The sequence below is a fragment of the Tiliqua scincoides genome, chromosome 2 (genome assembly GCF_035046505.1).
Source record: "Tiliqua scincoides isolate rTilSci1 chromosome 2, rTilSci1.hap2, whole genome shotgun sequence".
NCBI classification, from domain to species: Eukaryota; Metazoa; Chordata; class Lepidosauria; order Squamata; family Scincidae; genus Tiliqua; species Tiliqua scincoides.
In genome coordinates, this window is record NC_089822.1 from 226,736,119 (window position 1) to 226,752,116 (window position 15,998).

The 15,998-nt window shown below is 42.3% G+C and overlaps 1 protein-coding gene and 1 non-coding gene across 5 annotated transcripts in view; one reads left to right on the plus strand and one right to left on the minus strand.

Annotated features, from left to right (window-relative positions):
- NR2C2 (nuclear receptor subfamily 2 group C member 2) overlaps positions 1-15,998 on the plus strand; it is a 56,383-nt gene that overhangs the window by 32,591 nt on the left and 7,794 nt on the right. For all 4 annotated transcript variants that reach the window (XM_066614086.1, XM_066614087.1, XM_066614088.1 and 1 more), the window contains 3 exons: positions 552-729; positions 5,397-5,518; positions 10,469-10,608. In XM_066614086.1, coding sequence (XP_066470183.1) covers positions 552-729; positions 5,397-5,518; positions 10,469-10,608 — 440 coding nt within the window. The remainder of the gene's footprint in view (positions 1-551; positions 730-5,396; positions 5,519-10,468; positions 10,609-15,998) is intronic.
- LOC136643388 (U5 spliceosomal RNA) lies at positions 5,578-5,704 on the minus strand. The gene has a single exon (XR_010793995.1). It is a non-coding gene; the product is annotated as a U5 spliceosomal RNA (small nuclear RNA).

The window sequence follows — 15,998 nt, forward strand, 5'->3', positions numbered from 1 at the left end:
CTGCTGCTCAATTGTGATACTCAAACCTACACCAGCAATTTTGCTGGTGCTAGTCTTTGTGGACACGGGAAGCATGATCAAGGCTGGGAAGAAAGGTAGGATGTTGCTGGTGCTACTGCCAATACTGTTCCCTTGCCAGTCTCAATCCACCCCAATCTCTGCCCCGTTCTTCCCACTCCCAACCTTGTTCCAGCAACCCTCTGCCCCACTGCTGGCTTACCAGCTGCAGCAGGGGCAGTGGACTTCACCAGCAAGGCTTTGGCACCACAGCTTTTTGTAGTTCTCACAAAATAGCCACAGTGGCACACTTCTGCCAGCCAAGCCTTAGTTAGGATTGGACCATAAACTACAATAGCAACATGTCAATTAATAATAGCTATTGGTCTTGTTTTGAATATCATGATCTAGTTCCATTTTGGCCATTGCTTCTAATGTCAATCTGCAAACTTTTCTTTCTCAGTTTTATATCAATGGTTTTATTTCACTTCTAATGTAAATATAGTAATAGAAATGGGAGGAAACTTATCTGATGGATTTGTTCTTGTTTCTAGGGCATTTGATACTTTGGCTAAAGCACTTAATACCACAGATGGTGCTGCAGCTCAAAATCTAGCAGATGGGATGGATCCTACAAGTGGTGGGAATATTCATGTAATCAGCAGGGATCAGTCTACACCAATCATTGAAGTTGAAGGTCCTCTGCTTACAGATACTCATGTGACATTTAAGGTGTGTATCTTAATTTAGTTGAATAAATTTGTCATGAAGTACTTCATGAAACACAAAGCAAAAAAATTTTAACAGGTAAGCATACAGTCTTTGCCTCCATGTGGTCTGTTTCCTTGAGGAATTGTTATTTTATTAGAACTTCTTCAGTTCATTTCTAGTAATGAGACTGTAAATTACAGAGGAGGATGTATAGGTATCCCTTCAAACTACAACAGGGATTAAGTAATCCCTCACTAAAACCTCCTGAGTTAAATTTAATACTCATGGAATTAAAGGACATGTCCTTTTATGGATTTGGAACTAGTTAAAGATTAGAAAACAGAGGGGTAGGAATAAATTGGTAGTTTTCACAATGGATGGAAGCAAGATATGGGGTCCTCCTAGGGCCTGTCTTGGGACCAACATTTTTTAATTTTTTCTTAAATGATTTAGAGCGCAATCCAAACCGCCTTATGCTGGCCCAAGTCCTTTGGGCCGGCATAAGAGGGTTGCAAACATGCTGTAAAGCACGTTTGCGCCTCCTCGCAGGGAAGCCAGGCCGGCGTGCTGAGAAGTGCCGGTCTGCGGAAGCTGCCATAAGCCTCTGCCGTAGCTTCCCCACAGCCGCTTGTGTCGCCACGCTCACACCGGTACAAGCAGTAAAGGTAGGTGTGGGGCGGCAGGGAGGAGGAGGGAAGGAGACTGCGCTGAATCAAGCACAAGGTAGATGCATGCTGGGGTGCAACTAAGTGGATTTTATTCCCATTACTCTGTGTCACGCACCAATCAGCCCTATGGTGATACTTTGATCTGCACCTGTGATTTCACAAGCACAAATCCGAACAGTTCATGTGACATTGGTTGGGCTAGGTACAAGGGTTAGAATCCGGTCTATGCTGCCAGAGCTGGTCCTACCTGCCTTTCAGGCCACTCTCTCCTGTCCCAAAACGCCCCTCTCCACCTCCGTCCACCTTCTTCTGCCCCTGGTGCTGGCCTGCCAGGGCTGGCACAAATGTACCTTCTCCGGGCCCAGGTCCAGTGCTACTAGGCCAGAGCACATCCTTGTGCTGGCCTAGACTACTCCCAAGTAGCTGCAAATATGCTTTACAACCTATGTGTTCACAACACTCAGGAGCTGACGCAAAGGACTTGCACCAGCTCAGGAGCTCTGCCCAAGTTATAGATTAGCAGTGAGATGACCAAGTTGGCAGATGACTCCAAACTATTCAGTGTGATGAAAATCAAAGGAGACTGTGAAGAGCTCCAAAAGGATCTCCAGATTGGGCAACCAAATGGCAATGTGTCTTTGTAGGCTGTTGCAATGTTCTTTACAGCATGTTTGCAACAGTCTACACTGGCAAAATTCTAGCTCTACCAGTGCAGAGGTGCCATAATTCTGGAATGGATACGTGAAGTTCCGAAATAAATAACAAAATATAATCTGCATATAAAATTATTTTAAATTTGTTAGAATATATTTAGGACCATTTATATTTTCATTTTGTCTGATAGTACATACTAAAGGTTCCAAACACCAATCAAAAATAAGAGGTGGGAATGGACATCCTTGTCCTGCTCTCCAAAAATAATAAAAATTACTATTAGTCAATATTCTTCTAGTCCTTGATCCAGAATACAAAATTTTGATCCATTTCAAAAAATGTTCGGGAAAATCAAATTTCATCAGCATAAGAAAAATAAATTTTCAGTGTATCATATGTTTTCTCACTTCTAATGAAATAATAGTTGCCTGATTAGACAGTCCTCAAGGCAAACAAATCTACAACTGATCAAATATCAGAGCCTTGTCTGCCTTCTATAAATCCCACCTGATCAGAGCAAAACAGTGTTTTAGTAACCTTTTGAAACTTTTGAAGCCAGTACAGTAGTCAATAGCATCTTTTTAAAAAAGGCCACTAGTTTGCACATGGACAGCTCAATCCTACCTAACTTCCCCTGCACTGATGCAACCATCCCAATGGGGCACACGCTACATCCCATGGAGGATTTTTGGGTCCTGGAGGCCTCCTCGAGCTAAGGGAGCGTTTGTTCTCTGAAAGAGGATGGAGGGTCATTACCGAAGTCTTTGTGTTAGTCCCTACCAATTCTAGGAAACAGGCCAATCATTGACAAAGGCCGCAGTCCTAACCAGTTTGCCAGCACTGACATAAGGGCAATGCAACTCCGAGGTAAGGGAACAAATATTACCTTACCTTGAGGAGGCTTCTGTGACTACCCCCCAACTGCAGGATGCAGCACATACCCCACTGGCACAGTTATGCTGGAAAGTTGGTTAGGATTGCGCCCATAGTCTCCTTCCCCTTGGAGGGCCTCCTGCCCCCAGACTGGCCCTGTCTTGATCAGGAATGGTCAGTCTTTTAAAGCTCAGCACTCTACTGTGTTTTTTGATTATGGTGGTGGGGGGACTTATTTCTTCCTTCTTCGGAGTTAACCATCAGAGCCCGGGAAGGCTGGGAACAGGGATAGGATATTGGCAGTGCTGCTGCAGTCTCTGATACCACCCCCTTCCTGGCCTCAGCACACCCCATTCCTTCCCCAATCTCCTCCCCATTCCTTCTCCTCCCCATTCTTTCCATCTTTGTGACGACTTACCAGTGCCAGGGTTCCTACTATGGCCACCATTCCGTGGCTGTGGCCACTTGCAGCAGTGGTTGCACTGCACTGTATGGCGTGTTGGCCTTTGCAATAGCTGTAAAACATCCTGCATCACTGGAATGTGGGTTCAGGCAACATAGCAGCCCAATAGGATTGGGCCATTATTATGATCTTTGTTAATTTTAGGAATCAGTGTTAAATCAACTTCATATATTGAAAGTGACCTGTTCCAAAAATCTCACTATAAACCTGATATAATTTCAGAGCTACAAGGTCCAAATATGTTTTCTACCATTCAACCAGAAATCCATTGGGCCCTGAACGTCTACTATCCCTTTAAAATAGCAGCCTTTGTTTCTTGAATAGCTATCAATGCTGCCAGAATCTATTGAAATCTAGTATAGAAAAGTCAAAATGAGAAAAAAAATACCTTTCCACATCCTCTTCCAAAGTTTACTTTACTATATAATTTAGAATTAAGGGCGCAATCCTGACTCGCCCTTGGGCCGGCACAAGTCCCTTGCGCCGGCCCAGAGGGGTCACAAACGTGTCGTAAGGCATGTTTGCATATCCTCAAGAGTCGACTGGCCAGCGCACGGAAGTGTGCTGGTCCACGGAGGCTGGATTCAGCCTCTGCGCCAGCGGAGCAAGCCTTGCGTCAACCAAACTCAGCCGACACAAGGCTCTGTGGAGGGTGGAGAGGAGGCGGGAGGGAGGCATTCCGGACGGAGGGCAGTCCCAAGGCCAGGTGGAGTGGGAGGCGGGAGGAGCGGGAGGTGGGGCTGGGATTCAGCTGTTATGCAGCTTCAAACCATTCCACTCTCCACAGACTTGTGCCACCTCAGGAGGTTGTGCAAGTCTGAGGAGACCCATAGGGGCTGCAGTGGCTTACCCAGGGGTAAGGGGAAGAGTTTCGCTTTACCTTCGACTGAGCCACTTTGCAGCCCTATCTTGCACTGGATACAGCGCAAGCCTCCTGTTCCAGCGCAAGATAAGTTTGCACTGCTCATTGCGTATTTCAATGTGCAATATAGTATGCATTACATTTTCCTCATCTATAATAATTAAAATATATCTTTTATATTCTTTGCTATCCTAAACAATATGTTGACCTTTCCTGGGCTTTCCACATTCTTCCAATGCTTTTGATGAAACAGGTAAAAGCCATTCCACCTTCAGTGATATTTCCTTTAATTGATGCTTAGACTTTTGTAATAGAGCATATAAATCTTGTGAGAAAGAATTAGCTAACTACCTTTATAAATATTTGAATCCTTTTTTCAAAGCTTCTATTTTCTTTTCCCTAAACTTTTTCTTATAAGAAGCATAGGAAATAATTTTCTCCCTTATGACAGCCTTGTAAGGCTTCCATTCCGATAAGCATGAATCAATTGCAGAGGGTTTTCCAAAGTTATAGAGCAGCTCTCAGTTTTGAAGTATGAGCTATAAATACAGGTATGCACCATAAAGCGATGTTTCAGCAAATGACCAACCGCATATACAATGGTAGTCCTGCTGAATTCACCAGGCTGGCTTTTTTGCTTCATGAACTGGCTAACCAGTGCTTCATATACTTTCCGTCACACATTTTGCAGCTAGCTGCCTTCTTCCTGCTTTCCTCAGTGCTGCAAGGCATTCTGATGGTGCTAAAGGCCTGATGCAGGGCATTCTGGGTATGGCCCAGCAACCATTAATGGTTGTCCAAGCAATGACCAGTACACCTAAAGATAGGGTTTGCAGAATCAATCCCCACCATTAAACAGCGCATACTTGTATATGGAAGTGTTGCATGTATCATATTATATATGGATCAATATGGTGCTAATGCAATGTGCAGCTTAATATCAGCAGCCATGTAAATTTGGATTGTGATTTTTTCAAAACTATTCAGTTAAGAAAACTGAATTAAACTAATCATAGACTACATCAAGTACAAAAGTGATGTTTATGGTTTCACAATAAAAGGTTTTGAATATGTTATGTAGTGTTGTAGATAAGATAAATCTATCAATAAGTTTTGAATAATGTGTTAAAACCGAGTGTTGTCCTTGTACATGTCTGTTCTCTTGCAGTTAACAATGCCTAGCCCAATGCCAGAATACCTGAATGTGCATTACATTTGTGAGTCAGCATCCCGGTTACTTTTTCTTTCCATGCACTGGGCTAGATCCATCCCTGCTTTTCAAGCACTAGGGTAAGAAGATAAGTTTCATTTTTTCTGTTTTTACAGTAAGAATTAGTGCTGTCTTCCCATTCTATACTTGATGTAAAAAACTGAATCATTTCTTCCTTTGTGTGTCTGCATTTTATGCATTTACCTCTTCACAGAAATCTTTAGTAAAAGGCAAAAGATATATACGATCTGAAGAAAAACCAGAGTATCAGACTTGTCCCTTCCTTATGAGATCACTGTCTTGTATGCCAGGCTGAAATCAATAGGTCTTGACATTGAAAAGATGAGAATAATGGATCAAACCGCAGCATTCAGGGCCATTAAGGAGAGAACGCTTGATATTGAGTACAAGAATTTAAACTTGGTATTGGTATGGCCAATACCTTATGTTCTCTTGTATTTTCACTGTTCAGTGAACCTGTTCAGAAACCTGTTCAGTTTGGTAAGATACCATCTTATCTCTATCAGTTGCATAATCCACAGTTAAGAAGAACCTTTATGCTTGTGAGATGTAATACCCTTCCCTCAGCCCTTTTATGGGGCAGTTACAAGGGAATACCTCTGACAGCAAGGCTTTACCCCTTGTGGCCTGAATCTTGTGGAGGCACTTTAACGTAATCTTTTGTTCTGTCCCCTGTATGAGCTCCATCTCCAGAAATATCTTATGCTTATTCTGGTGAGAAACCAGGGCCAGGCAGAGGCAGCTGTCCTGTGAGCCCTTCTATCTACAGAGGAGGGAGGAATTCTTGACAGTGTTGCCCTCTTTGTCTCGATAATCATGTTCCTGGGAAATTGGATTGAAAGCTTAGACCTGTAACAGGCTAGCCTATTGGGTATTCTTGATCACTCCGTGATCACTATGTGCTATGTGATTATGGGTATGTGTGTGTTTTATTATTATGATTTTTATGCCAATAAATAATAATAATAATAATAATAATTAATAAAACTTTATTTCTATCCCGCCCTTCTCCCCAAAGGGACCCAATAAAGGTCTCTCATCATCATCATCCATTTGCCTTCATTTTATTCTACATTGCTAATTTCCATAAATGTGATTGGCCTTGTCTGAAAGCTTCAGATGTATATTTTTGTAAGGAATTTCTAAGTAAGAGTCCAATCCTGAGCTCTGCGGCGCCCGCGTGCACTGTTGCAAACGTTCCATAAGGCATGTCAGTGACAGTTACAGCCAGGCTACCACCCGTGCTAGCCCAGCGCCAGCTGGTGCTGGGCTAGTGCTGGGGTAGTGCAGGGCGGGCGCCTAGCCTCCGCCGCTCGGTGGTCTTACAGACCGCTGAGCTGCGGCACGGTAAGCGGAGGGCGGGGCCGAGGCTTTCCGGGGAGGGGAGAGGCCGGCGGTGGGTGGGGAGAGGGTGGGCGGGAGGCATGCTGGGGGATGAAGCAGGGAGGCAGGAAGCAGGTCCAGTGGAGCTCTGCTCCACTGGATCCTGTCCATTCGTGCAGGGCTTGGCACCCTACACGAATGACTTTACCTTGCCACCAGCCTTTTGGTCGGCAGTAAAGTGAGTAGCCTCATTGCAGGGCTGCCTCCCTTATCCGGGAAAAGGGGGCAAAAGTCCCCTTCTCCCGAGGCGCCTTCTGCGGCAGGCTGAGGCGCACAGGCAGCCGTTCTTGGCGCCGCTGCAGCCACGGACCCCAGGCAGCTGAAGATTGGGCTGTAAGTCAGTAGTTTTCGTGGTGCCTCTCAAGTTTTATATATTTTCAAGAACTTTTAAAATTTGCTATTCTTTCCCCAGTCATTGAAGGTAGTCACTCCTACAACTTTGATGACTCCTTGTCCTGGGAAACCAAACTTATTGGTAGTCTACATGAAGTATTTTATGGCGGGCCACACACTAGAGCTCTTGGTGATGTAGAATGACTGGGCTGGGATCTCAAGGGATGTATGTGAAGCTAAAGATAAACCATTCATGTCCCTCTCTCTTGCTTGACAACAGCCGGCAGGACACCCTACTGTCCCTTGTGCATCCTGTTTGCTCCACTTGTTATCTCTTCTCCTCTCCCACATTCTCTACTCTAGCATTAAGAAAGCACTAACCAACCAGTTTCATTCCAGGGGTCTGTATGGAAGATACATGCCTCAAAATAGATGGCTCTTCCTGGCCCAGCACTGATGTATCTGTACATCAGTGTTGCTTTCCTTCTAATTCTGTTATGTCTGTAAGAGCCTACTGACCTTTTAAATTCTGCTTTGAAGACTTTTGTGGAACTTGGAAACATCGCTGATTGGCAGTGACCATGAAATAGTGAGTGATAGGTGAAGGGTTTGAAGCAATTGTAGCACAATGTAATTTCTTCTGTGTGTGGCCCCCTTTATGAGCTCCATTAAATAATCATTAAACCTATAGACTTGGGAGAAATATGAGCTTCTCCCATCCACCTACGTGCTCATCTCCTCAAGGCAACAGATACATAGTTTAAATTTTCAGTTTTTCATACAGCAGCACTGACTGATGTTTTGAAGTTTTAGTTATTCATATCATGATTGGTTGCAAACTGACCTGCATGGGCAGAGCCAGTAACAAAATAGAGACTCATGGATACAGCCAATCATATTTATGTTTTGTAACCCATGAGCAGTAAACTGGGGTGACTTGCCTAGACAAATACAAGTCCATATTTGAGTTGTAACACATAAAGACTTTCAACGTTTAACTCTGAAAATGCAAAATTGCTACATGAAGACTCTTTCTTACTTTTAAGAAGAAACACATCTGGGCACAACTTTTCTGGAAGCTCCCAGCCTCTGACTTGGAAGCCTTTTTCATAGAATCATAGAGGTGGAATGGACCCACAAGTTTATTTAGTCCAACCCCTGCCTGTAGCAGGAAATCCTCTTAGAGCATCACTAGCAGGTGCCTGTCGGGCCTCTGCTTGAAGATCTCCAGTGAGGGAAAATCCACCACCTCCCTTGGCAATCTGTTCCACTGCTGAACCACCCTTACCGTCAAGAATTTCTTCCTGATATCTAACTGGAATCTCCTTGCAGCTGTGCCTATTTGATCTACTCTCAGAGGTAGCTGAAAATAAATTTGTTCCTCCTTCCATATGATAGCTCTTCAGGTATTTGAAGAGCACAATCATATCCCCTCTTAACCTTCTCCAAGTGAAACATACCAGGTTCCCTGAACCTTTCCTTGTAGGGCTTATTCTCCAGTCCTCTGATCATCTTCATCACTCTTCTCTGGATCCCCTCCGGTTTCGCTGTAACATTCCTAAAGTGAGGTGCCCACCATTGGACATAGTACTTCAGGTGATATCTGACTATCCTGGAGTAAAGTGGAGCCACTACCTACTGCGACTTGGAAGTTACGTACTACTAATGTAGGCGAAAATTGTGTTAGCTTTCTTTACAGCTATGTAACGCTGCTGACTCATGTTCATCTTGTGATCCACAGCAAATTCAAGGTCCCTCCTCACATGTTGTACTGCCAGTTATCCAGACTGTACAAAGTTGTACAAGCTGTAATTATGCTTCCGAGATTGAGAAACTAAGGGTGCAATCCTAACCCCTTACGTCAGTGCTTTCCAGCACTGGCATAGCGGTGCCAATGGGACATGTGCTGCATCCTGCAGTTGGGTATCACTCATAAGAACAGCCCCACTGGATCAGGCCATAGGCCCATCTAGTCCAGCTTCCTGTATCTCACAGTGGCCCCACCAAAGCCCCAGGGAGCACACCTGATAACAAGAGACCTGCATCCTGGTGCCCTCCCTTGCATCTGACATAGCCCATTTCTAAAATCAGGAGGTGGCACATACACATCAAGGCTTGTAACCTGTAATGGATTTTACGTAATGGATTTTACTCATGGAGGCCTCCTCAAAGTAAGGGAATGTTTGTTCGCTTACCTCAGAACTGCATCACTCTTATGTCAGTGCTGGAAAGCATTGATATAAGGGGTTAGGAATGCACCCCAAGATTATCACCTTAGGGCGCAATCCTAACTGGCAGTTATGCCAGCATATGAGCCCCTGGAGGGTTGCAAACGTGCCGTAAAGCACATTTGCACCTCCATGGGAGGAGGCTGCATCGTCATATCCAGATGCGCCAAAGCACGGAGGCCGGTGGAAGCCTCCATGGCAGCTTCCTCCCCACCGCTTGTGCCAGCGCATCTGCGCTGACACAAGCAGCAAAGGTAGGTGCAGGGGGGCGGGGAGGAGGTGGGGGGGTGTTTCTGGGTGGGGGGAGGGAGGTCGATGGGCCCCGGGGGTGGGCGCACGGGGAGCCGGGGGCAGGGCTGGGACCCGGTGGTTATGCCGGATCCCAACCACCATCCCCAGGGAGAACAGAGCGGCTTTGATCCGCTCCGCTCTGCTCTCCTTGGACTTGCGCCACCTCCAGAGGTGGAGCAGGTCTGAGGAGACCCATTGGGGCCAGCAGCCCTTACCCAGGGGTAAGGGGAAGAGCTTCCCCTTGCCCCTGGCTGAGCCGCTGCAGTCAACGAACCTGCGTTGGATGCAGCGCAAACCTCCTGGCTTGCCTGCTCCAGCGCAGGTTTGGATTGCGCCCTTAATTTTCAATTTCCCTTGTTTTTTGGAGTCCAAGGGAAAATTATAAGCACCTTAATACTTGCTCATTTTAAACTGAAGGGTTTTTTTACATTTGAGTTTCTCTACATCAGCCATCACCGACTTGTGGGAAGTGCTTCCTCCTCTTACCCCCAGCTGTGGATCTTTCTTCAAAAAACCAACCTACTAGTTAACAGAAAGGAATAATTATTTTTTAAATGGGTATCTGCTTTTCTTCATACAACTGTCCATTCTCCAAATGTTTTCAGTGTAGACAATTTAGTACAGACAATTAGGCAGTACTAATTTGAAATGAACTTACTGACAGTAAAAATGTTAATGCTTCCTGATGTCCATCTGTTCAAAAAATAAATTAGGATTTGTGAGTATGAAGTTTTTATCTTGACCTTTATGATTATTTGCTTTTATAATTTTTAGGCAGGACTGTAATACAAGCCTTGTACGTGCCTGCTGGAATGAACTGTTTACTTTAGGCCTTGCTCAGTGTGCACAGGTGATGAGCTTGTCTACTATCCTAGCAGCTATTGTCAACCACCTGCAGAATAGCATACAGGAAGGTATGTGCATTTTTTTAAAAACACTTCTTTTTTAGGGCTGTAATTCTAAGAACAGTTACTAAGGTGCAATAATACCACTAGGATTTATCTAAGTAAATGCCAGCAGGACCTGTATGTTTAAAGATGTGGATAAGAGTACATTTTTACAGAGTACTTTCTAGAAATACTGTTTCACCAGCAATAAGACATCTATTTATGGCTTTCCTATTTTAGAGATTGGGCAACGCTGCTTTCATTGCATCAATAGTTTTGAAATGCATCTATGTTTTTGGAACAAGCTGAAAGAGGGATACTTATGTTGCCATGTCGAATGTGTCAGAGCCATTTCCTCAAGTTTCTAGTCAAGTCCCAAGTCTCCACCCCCCCTTGACTCACGTAGCCCACAAGTCGTAATGGCGGCTGTCACGACTTGTCCAGAGCCATTTTTAAGACGTTTTGACTTAAGTCCAAGTCTTTTCAAGAAACAAGTCAAATCGTGGAAGTGACAAAAAAAAGCAAGCACACACAAAACTGAATCTTGACTCAAGTCTATTCAAATCTTTTCATTTTAGGATAAAACCCCGAAGTCAGTGCCCACGTTTTTGATATACATGACTAGAATCCTTACCAGTCACAAAAAACACCAGTCAGTGTGTTTTCACAACTAGAGTCCAAGTCATCTGAGTCGTGGCCCATCCCTGGCTATGCCTTCTTCAGTTTCTCTCTGTAATGAATTTGCAGGCACCGATTTAGTGTCCTTAAGCAGTCAAAACAAATAGTGTATTTAAATATACTCCATAAAATCATTGTTTTCTGTACCATTGATTTTGTTCATATATTTTTTTAGGAAGAACATTGCTTAACATTATTTTTCACTTTTTCCAAAATATGCTAAATATTCAAAATTTCTGGATAAAAATTACCTGATGGTCAATTTTATCATATACATATTTCTTCAGTTAGAGATTAGGGATCTGATTTTGTTCCCCTCCCCCCAACTTGGCACTTATTATTCTGGCTGTAGTTAAAAGGTAAAAGTAAAATGTTACACACCCTTTCCCAAATATTTCATATTTACTAGTATTTGTTATGCATTCAGTAAAAATGAATACACATTTTTCTCTAATTATAGTATCAACTTTTTCCCCCTACTCCACAGTAGAACTCAAATACATAACCTAATTTCAATAACCCTACATCTCTTTTCTCACCCTTACTAATGTTTTGTTTCTTTTAAAAATAGATATTTTTCCTTCTCAACAACTGAGCAGTGTGTTTAGCAGAGTTTTACCCCATTGCATTTACTGATAATATATTTATTTTACTCTTTAAATATATCCTCATTTCACTGCCCAAAAGAAGAGAGTTTTAACAGTCAGAATCAGACTTTCAGTCAGGTTTCTACATGAACTAGAGGCTGTAGAATTACTGTTTCCTAATTGCCTATTGCCATCCTGTCTTTATTTGGTACTAACATTCTATGCTTTTTGTTTGTTTCTTACACTGTCTTGTCTGGTATTTGTTTACATAAGTAAGTTGTCTTTGTCTCTTTGTTTATTTTTATCATTTCCGTTTGTCCTTGAGTGTTCTCTATAAAAAGAGAGAGCAGTAGGACAGATGAAAAAGGTAATAATAAAGGTCAATTTCGTTACATGAAGTCCCAGAAATAAATAAGTCCAAAATTTTAAGTGGTCAGAGATACAATGGATTGAGGTATGCTGATAGTCTTCCTGGAAAACCCCATCTATTCCTCTGCCTTGTAATTCTTTAGTAATGGCTTTTAAGTTTTTCCCCCCTTAATTATTTATTCTGGAAGCAACATCTGAGAGAACTTGTAATTTTATTTTATTACTAGGCCTTGATTTTCATTGATAAACTTGAATCCAAAGAAGTGCAACAGGCCGTTCTTGCCACCTCCATTCCTCTGCAGTGCTTTCACCCCCTCAAAAAAGTGCTGGATGTGGTGTGGAAGGTTGTAGTGAGGAAGTAGATTTGATAGGTATCAGGGTGGTTTCCTTGCACAGGTCGAAGTGCCTTTTGCCTGCATAAGAGGAACTCTTGATCCAAAAAAGAATATTTTTACAGCTAGTGGCCTCATTCTGAAGCTTTGAAATATCACAGTATGTCTTTTCCTTTTCCAAGCCAGGTAGTAGGTTTTGAGTTCAGTTTCTATGTGTTCCTGTTTTATTAGTTTCTGAGAGTTTTGCTTCCCCCTTTTTCATAAATAAATTATCTCTTTCTGGTATACTCCCAAGTGAGATTATTCTTTTTCAATGTTTTCAAGATTTTTTTTATATCTAACAGTTTCACAAGTATTTGTTCAGCATATATTTTCAGTTCAGTTGCAACTAATTCATGAACATGCACACACTGAACATACTCTGCGACTCTGAATATATTTCCACTCTCTTGAGCTCACTTCTCCGAATTTATTTTCTATTTTCTTTTCAGTGCTCTAGAGCAGCCTTTTTCAATCACTGTGCCATGGCACACTGGTGTGCCATGAGTGCTCCACAGGTGTGCCACAGGAATTTGGGGGAAGGTCATTTGGGAGGTCATAGGGCCAATGGAGGATATGAGCCCCCCAGTGGCAGCATGGTGTGAATTGTCAAAAACCTGATGGTGCCTTGACAATTTTAGTGCCTTGTCAGTGAGTCATGAGATGAAAAAGGTTTCTCAAACAATGATAGTAAATGGGACTTACTCCTGGGTAAATGTGAGTAGGATTGTAACCCAAGAGTGTTAAAAATTTTCCTGCTTGATGATGTAACTTTCGGTCATGACATCACTTCCAGTGGGTCCTGACAGATTCTCATTCTAAAAAGTGGGTCCTGGTGCTAAATGTGTGAGAACACTACTCTAGAGTTTTTGACTTTTTAAGATAAATCTAATTTTTGAATGATCATATTAATTTAAAATTCTCTGGTTTCATCTCTTTTGGATCTATGCTTCTTGCTCCCTTCTTTTTCAGTCTTCTCATTGCCATTTTCCCCATACAATGATCATGTGGAATGAGTGAGTGAGTGAGTGAGTGAGTGAGTGAGTGATCTATCTGCCTCGTTTTTGTAACTTCTGTTCTTTAAACCTTGACTAAAATATATGCTTAAACCTCATTACGTTCATTGGAGAGTCTTGGAATTTAGGGTCTCCTCAGTTTAAAAAAATGCACAATTCCTTCTGTAGGAGTCAATTAATGTCTTTTCAAAATCAATCCATTACACAGTCTTCAAAATATTAATTGCACATATCCAGTGTCATCAGAATTGAATTGCACAATCTTTTCAATCTAGTTTACACAGTTTCCATTATAAATTGAAGAAACTTGTTGGTATTCAGTCCTGTCAATCTGTACAGGTGTCTCCCATATCAATGGGGAGTTCCATTCCAGCTCTCCCCCCACAGATACAGAAACTGAGTATACAGAACAACCCTGTATAAATAACGGAGGGCTGTGCCCATTACCTTTGTTTTTCAGTCGTTCTGAATGAGGCATGAGTGTTTCTTGTTAACAAAAGAACATTCTTGCTCAACTGAAGAATGTGACATGCAGCCAACTAGCCTGCATGCTACAGGGAAGAGACTATAGGAAGCAGGACAGTTCCTGTGTTCAGTTAATATCCCTCTAGCATGCAGGGAGGGAGAGTAAGTGCTCTCTCTCCCCCCACATTCTTCATTCTGTATCTACCTCTTTCTCACATGCAGACCACAAGAAAACTACTTATCTTTCCATGGGCCACATGCTTCCTTGACTGGAGCGTAGTGGGGGCAAGTTGAGTCACTTTTGATAGTGTCTCCACCTTTCAGGGAAATTTATTAACAAAGCAGCAATTTAAGGCACATAAACTTTTTGTCAAATCCCAGGCACACTAAACAGGCAACATCAAGGCTCGTTCACAACTCTAAACTCATCACACCATCTTATCAGTGTTCATACACATCCATTGTTTTTAGATTGTTCTCTTTCAGTTCATGAATTATTATTTGTATGTCTTGAGCAACGAAACGCACTTTAGTATGAAAGTATTAAAATGAAATGCATTTTAGTATTTCGAAGCCAATGACTGGCCACTTAATTGATATGAATTAAGGCAGTCTATCCATCTGGGACTGTTCGATGAATTTCCTATGGCTTCATTTTTACCAAAGAAAATAGGCCATCGTTTGTGTTAGAAACTACTTGTGGCACATAAGAAATTCTGGAATGTAGAACAGTTTGTGTAAAATAGTCACTGTTTGGTAATGAACAAGATCAAAATATTTGTCTGGAATTCTAGCTGTTCCTGCTTGCTTTCACATTTAGGCACAGCAGAGTCTGTCTGATGAATGCTAACCTATGACCAGCTGCTGCTGGAACTAAACTGTAATGCAAAAATTGTGTACTAGAACAATAACACTGTATTATTAACTTGCAGGCTTATTGATCAACAGCAGATCTTTTTAATATGGTGGGTTGTGGCTATTTTATTGTGCTTTGTTTGGGATCTAGAAAAATAAAATTAGCAGTTTCCAACGTTTACTAATTCAATTTGTTAAATCCTTTCAAACTTAATTATAATAGGCAGGTTCCGCCCCCCCAAGCAAGGCCCTCAAAAACAACAGAACTGATGTAGTTCCTCTGGGCAAGGAGAGAGGCAGGATATTCAGTGGCCGTGGAGAGGTAGGTGCCCTACGTTTGATTAAGTGTAGGGCTGCAAGAGCTTCCAGCATCCCAGTCTGGAGGGGGTTTAAGACAATTGTTGACAACCTTCCATCTCGAAAGACTATGGTATAAGCCTACAGCACCCGGTATTCCCAGGCAACCTCCCATCCAAGTACTAACCAGGACTGACCCTGCTTAGCTTCTGAGATTAGACAAGATCAGACATGTGCAGGGTAACAGTTGCTGCTGGGTTTAAGACAAATTTGTGGGAATAATAGATGCAGTGGAGTTAACTGGTCTCACAGAAAGCAAAGGATCACAGTAGGCAGAGAGGCTACTGCAACTATCAACTTAATCAACTCTGGTTGTGGTGTGCTATGTATTAGATTCAAACTAGCGTTTGGTAGCCAAGGATAGGATAAGATAATTAACGTATTGCTTCCCTTTGAAATGGGATGTTCTGTATTTGAATTAAACAAGAAAAAATAATTGCTATTCTTTAATCAAGTGAAACTGAATGCCTTGCAGCAAACTATTTGCAAAATATTTATGTTAAGAACTTTGGTGGCTGAAAAATATTTAAAAATATCTATACAGTTATTCCCAATACAGGTCAAGTTAAAATATTTAAACCATATGAAATATATTTATTAGAGAAAATCAGAAGAAAATGTGGAAGGAATGACAGTCCTTTGTCCAGATTCTTTTTCTATGAATAACATTGCTGTTTCAAGCTGCATTGACGGTAAATGCAGATGCCACAGAGTGAATA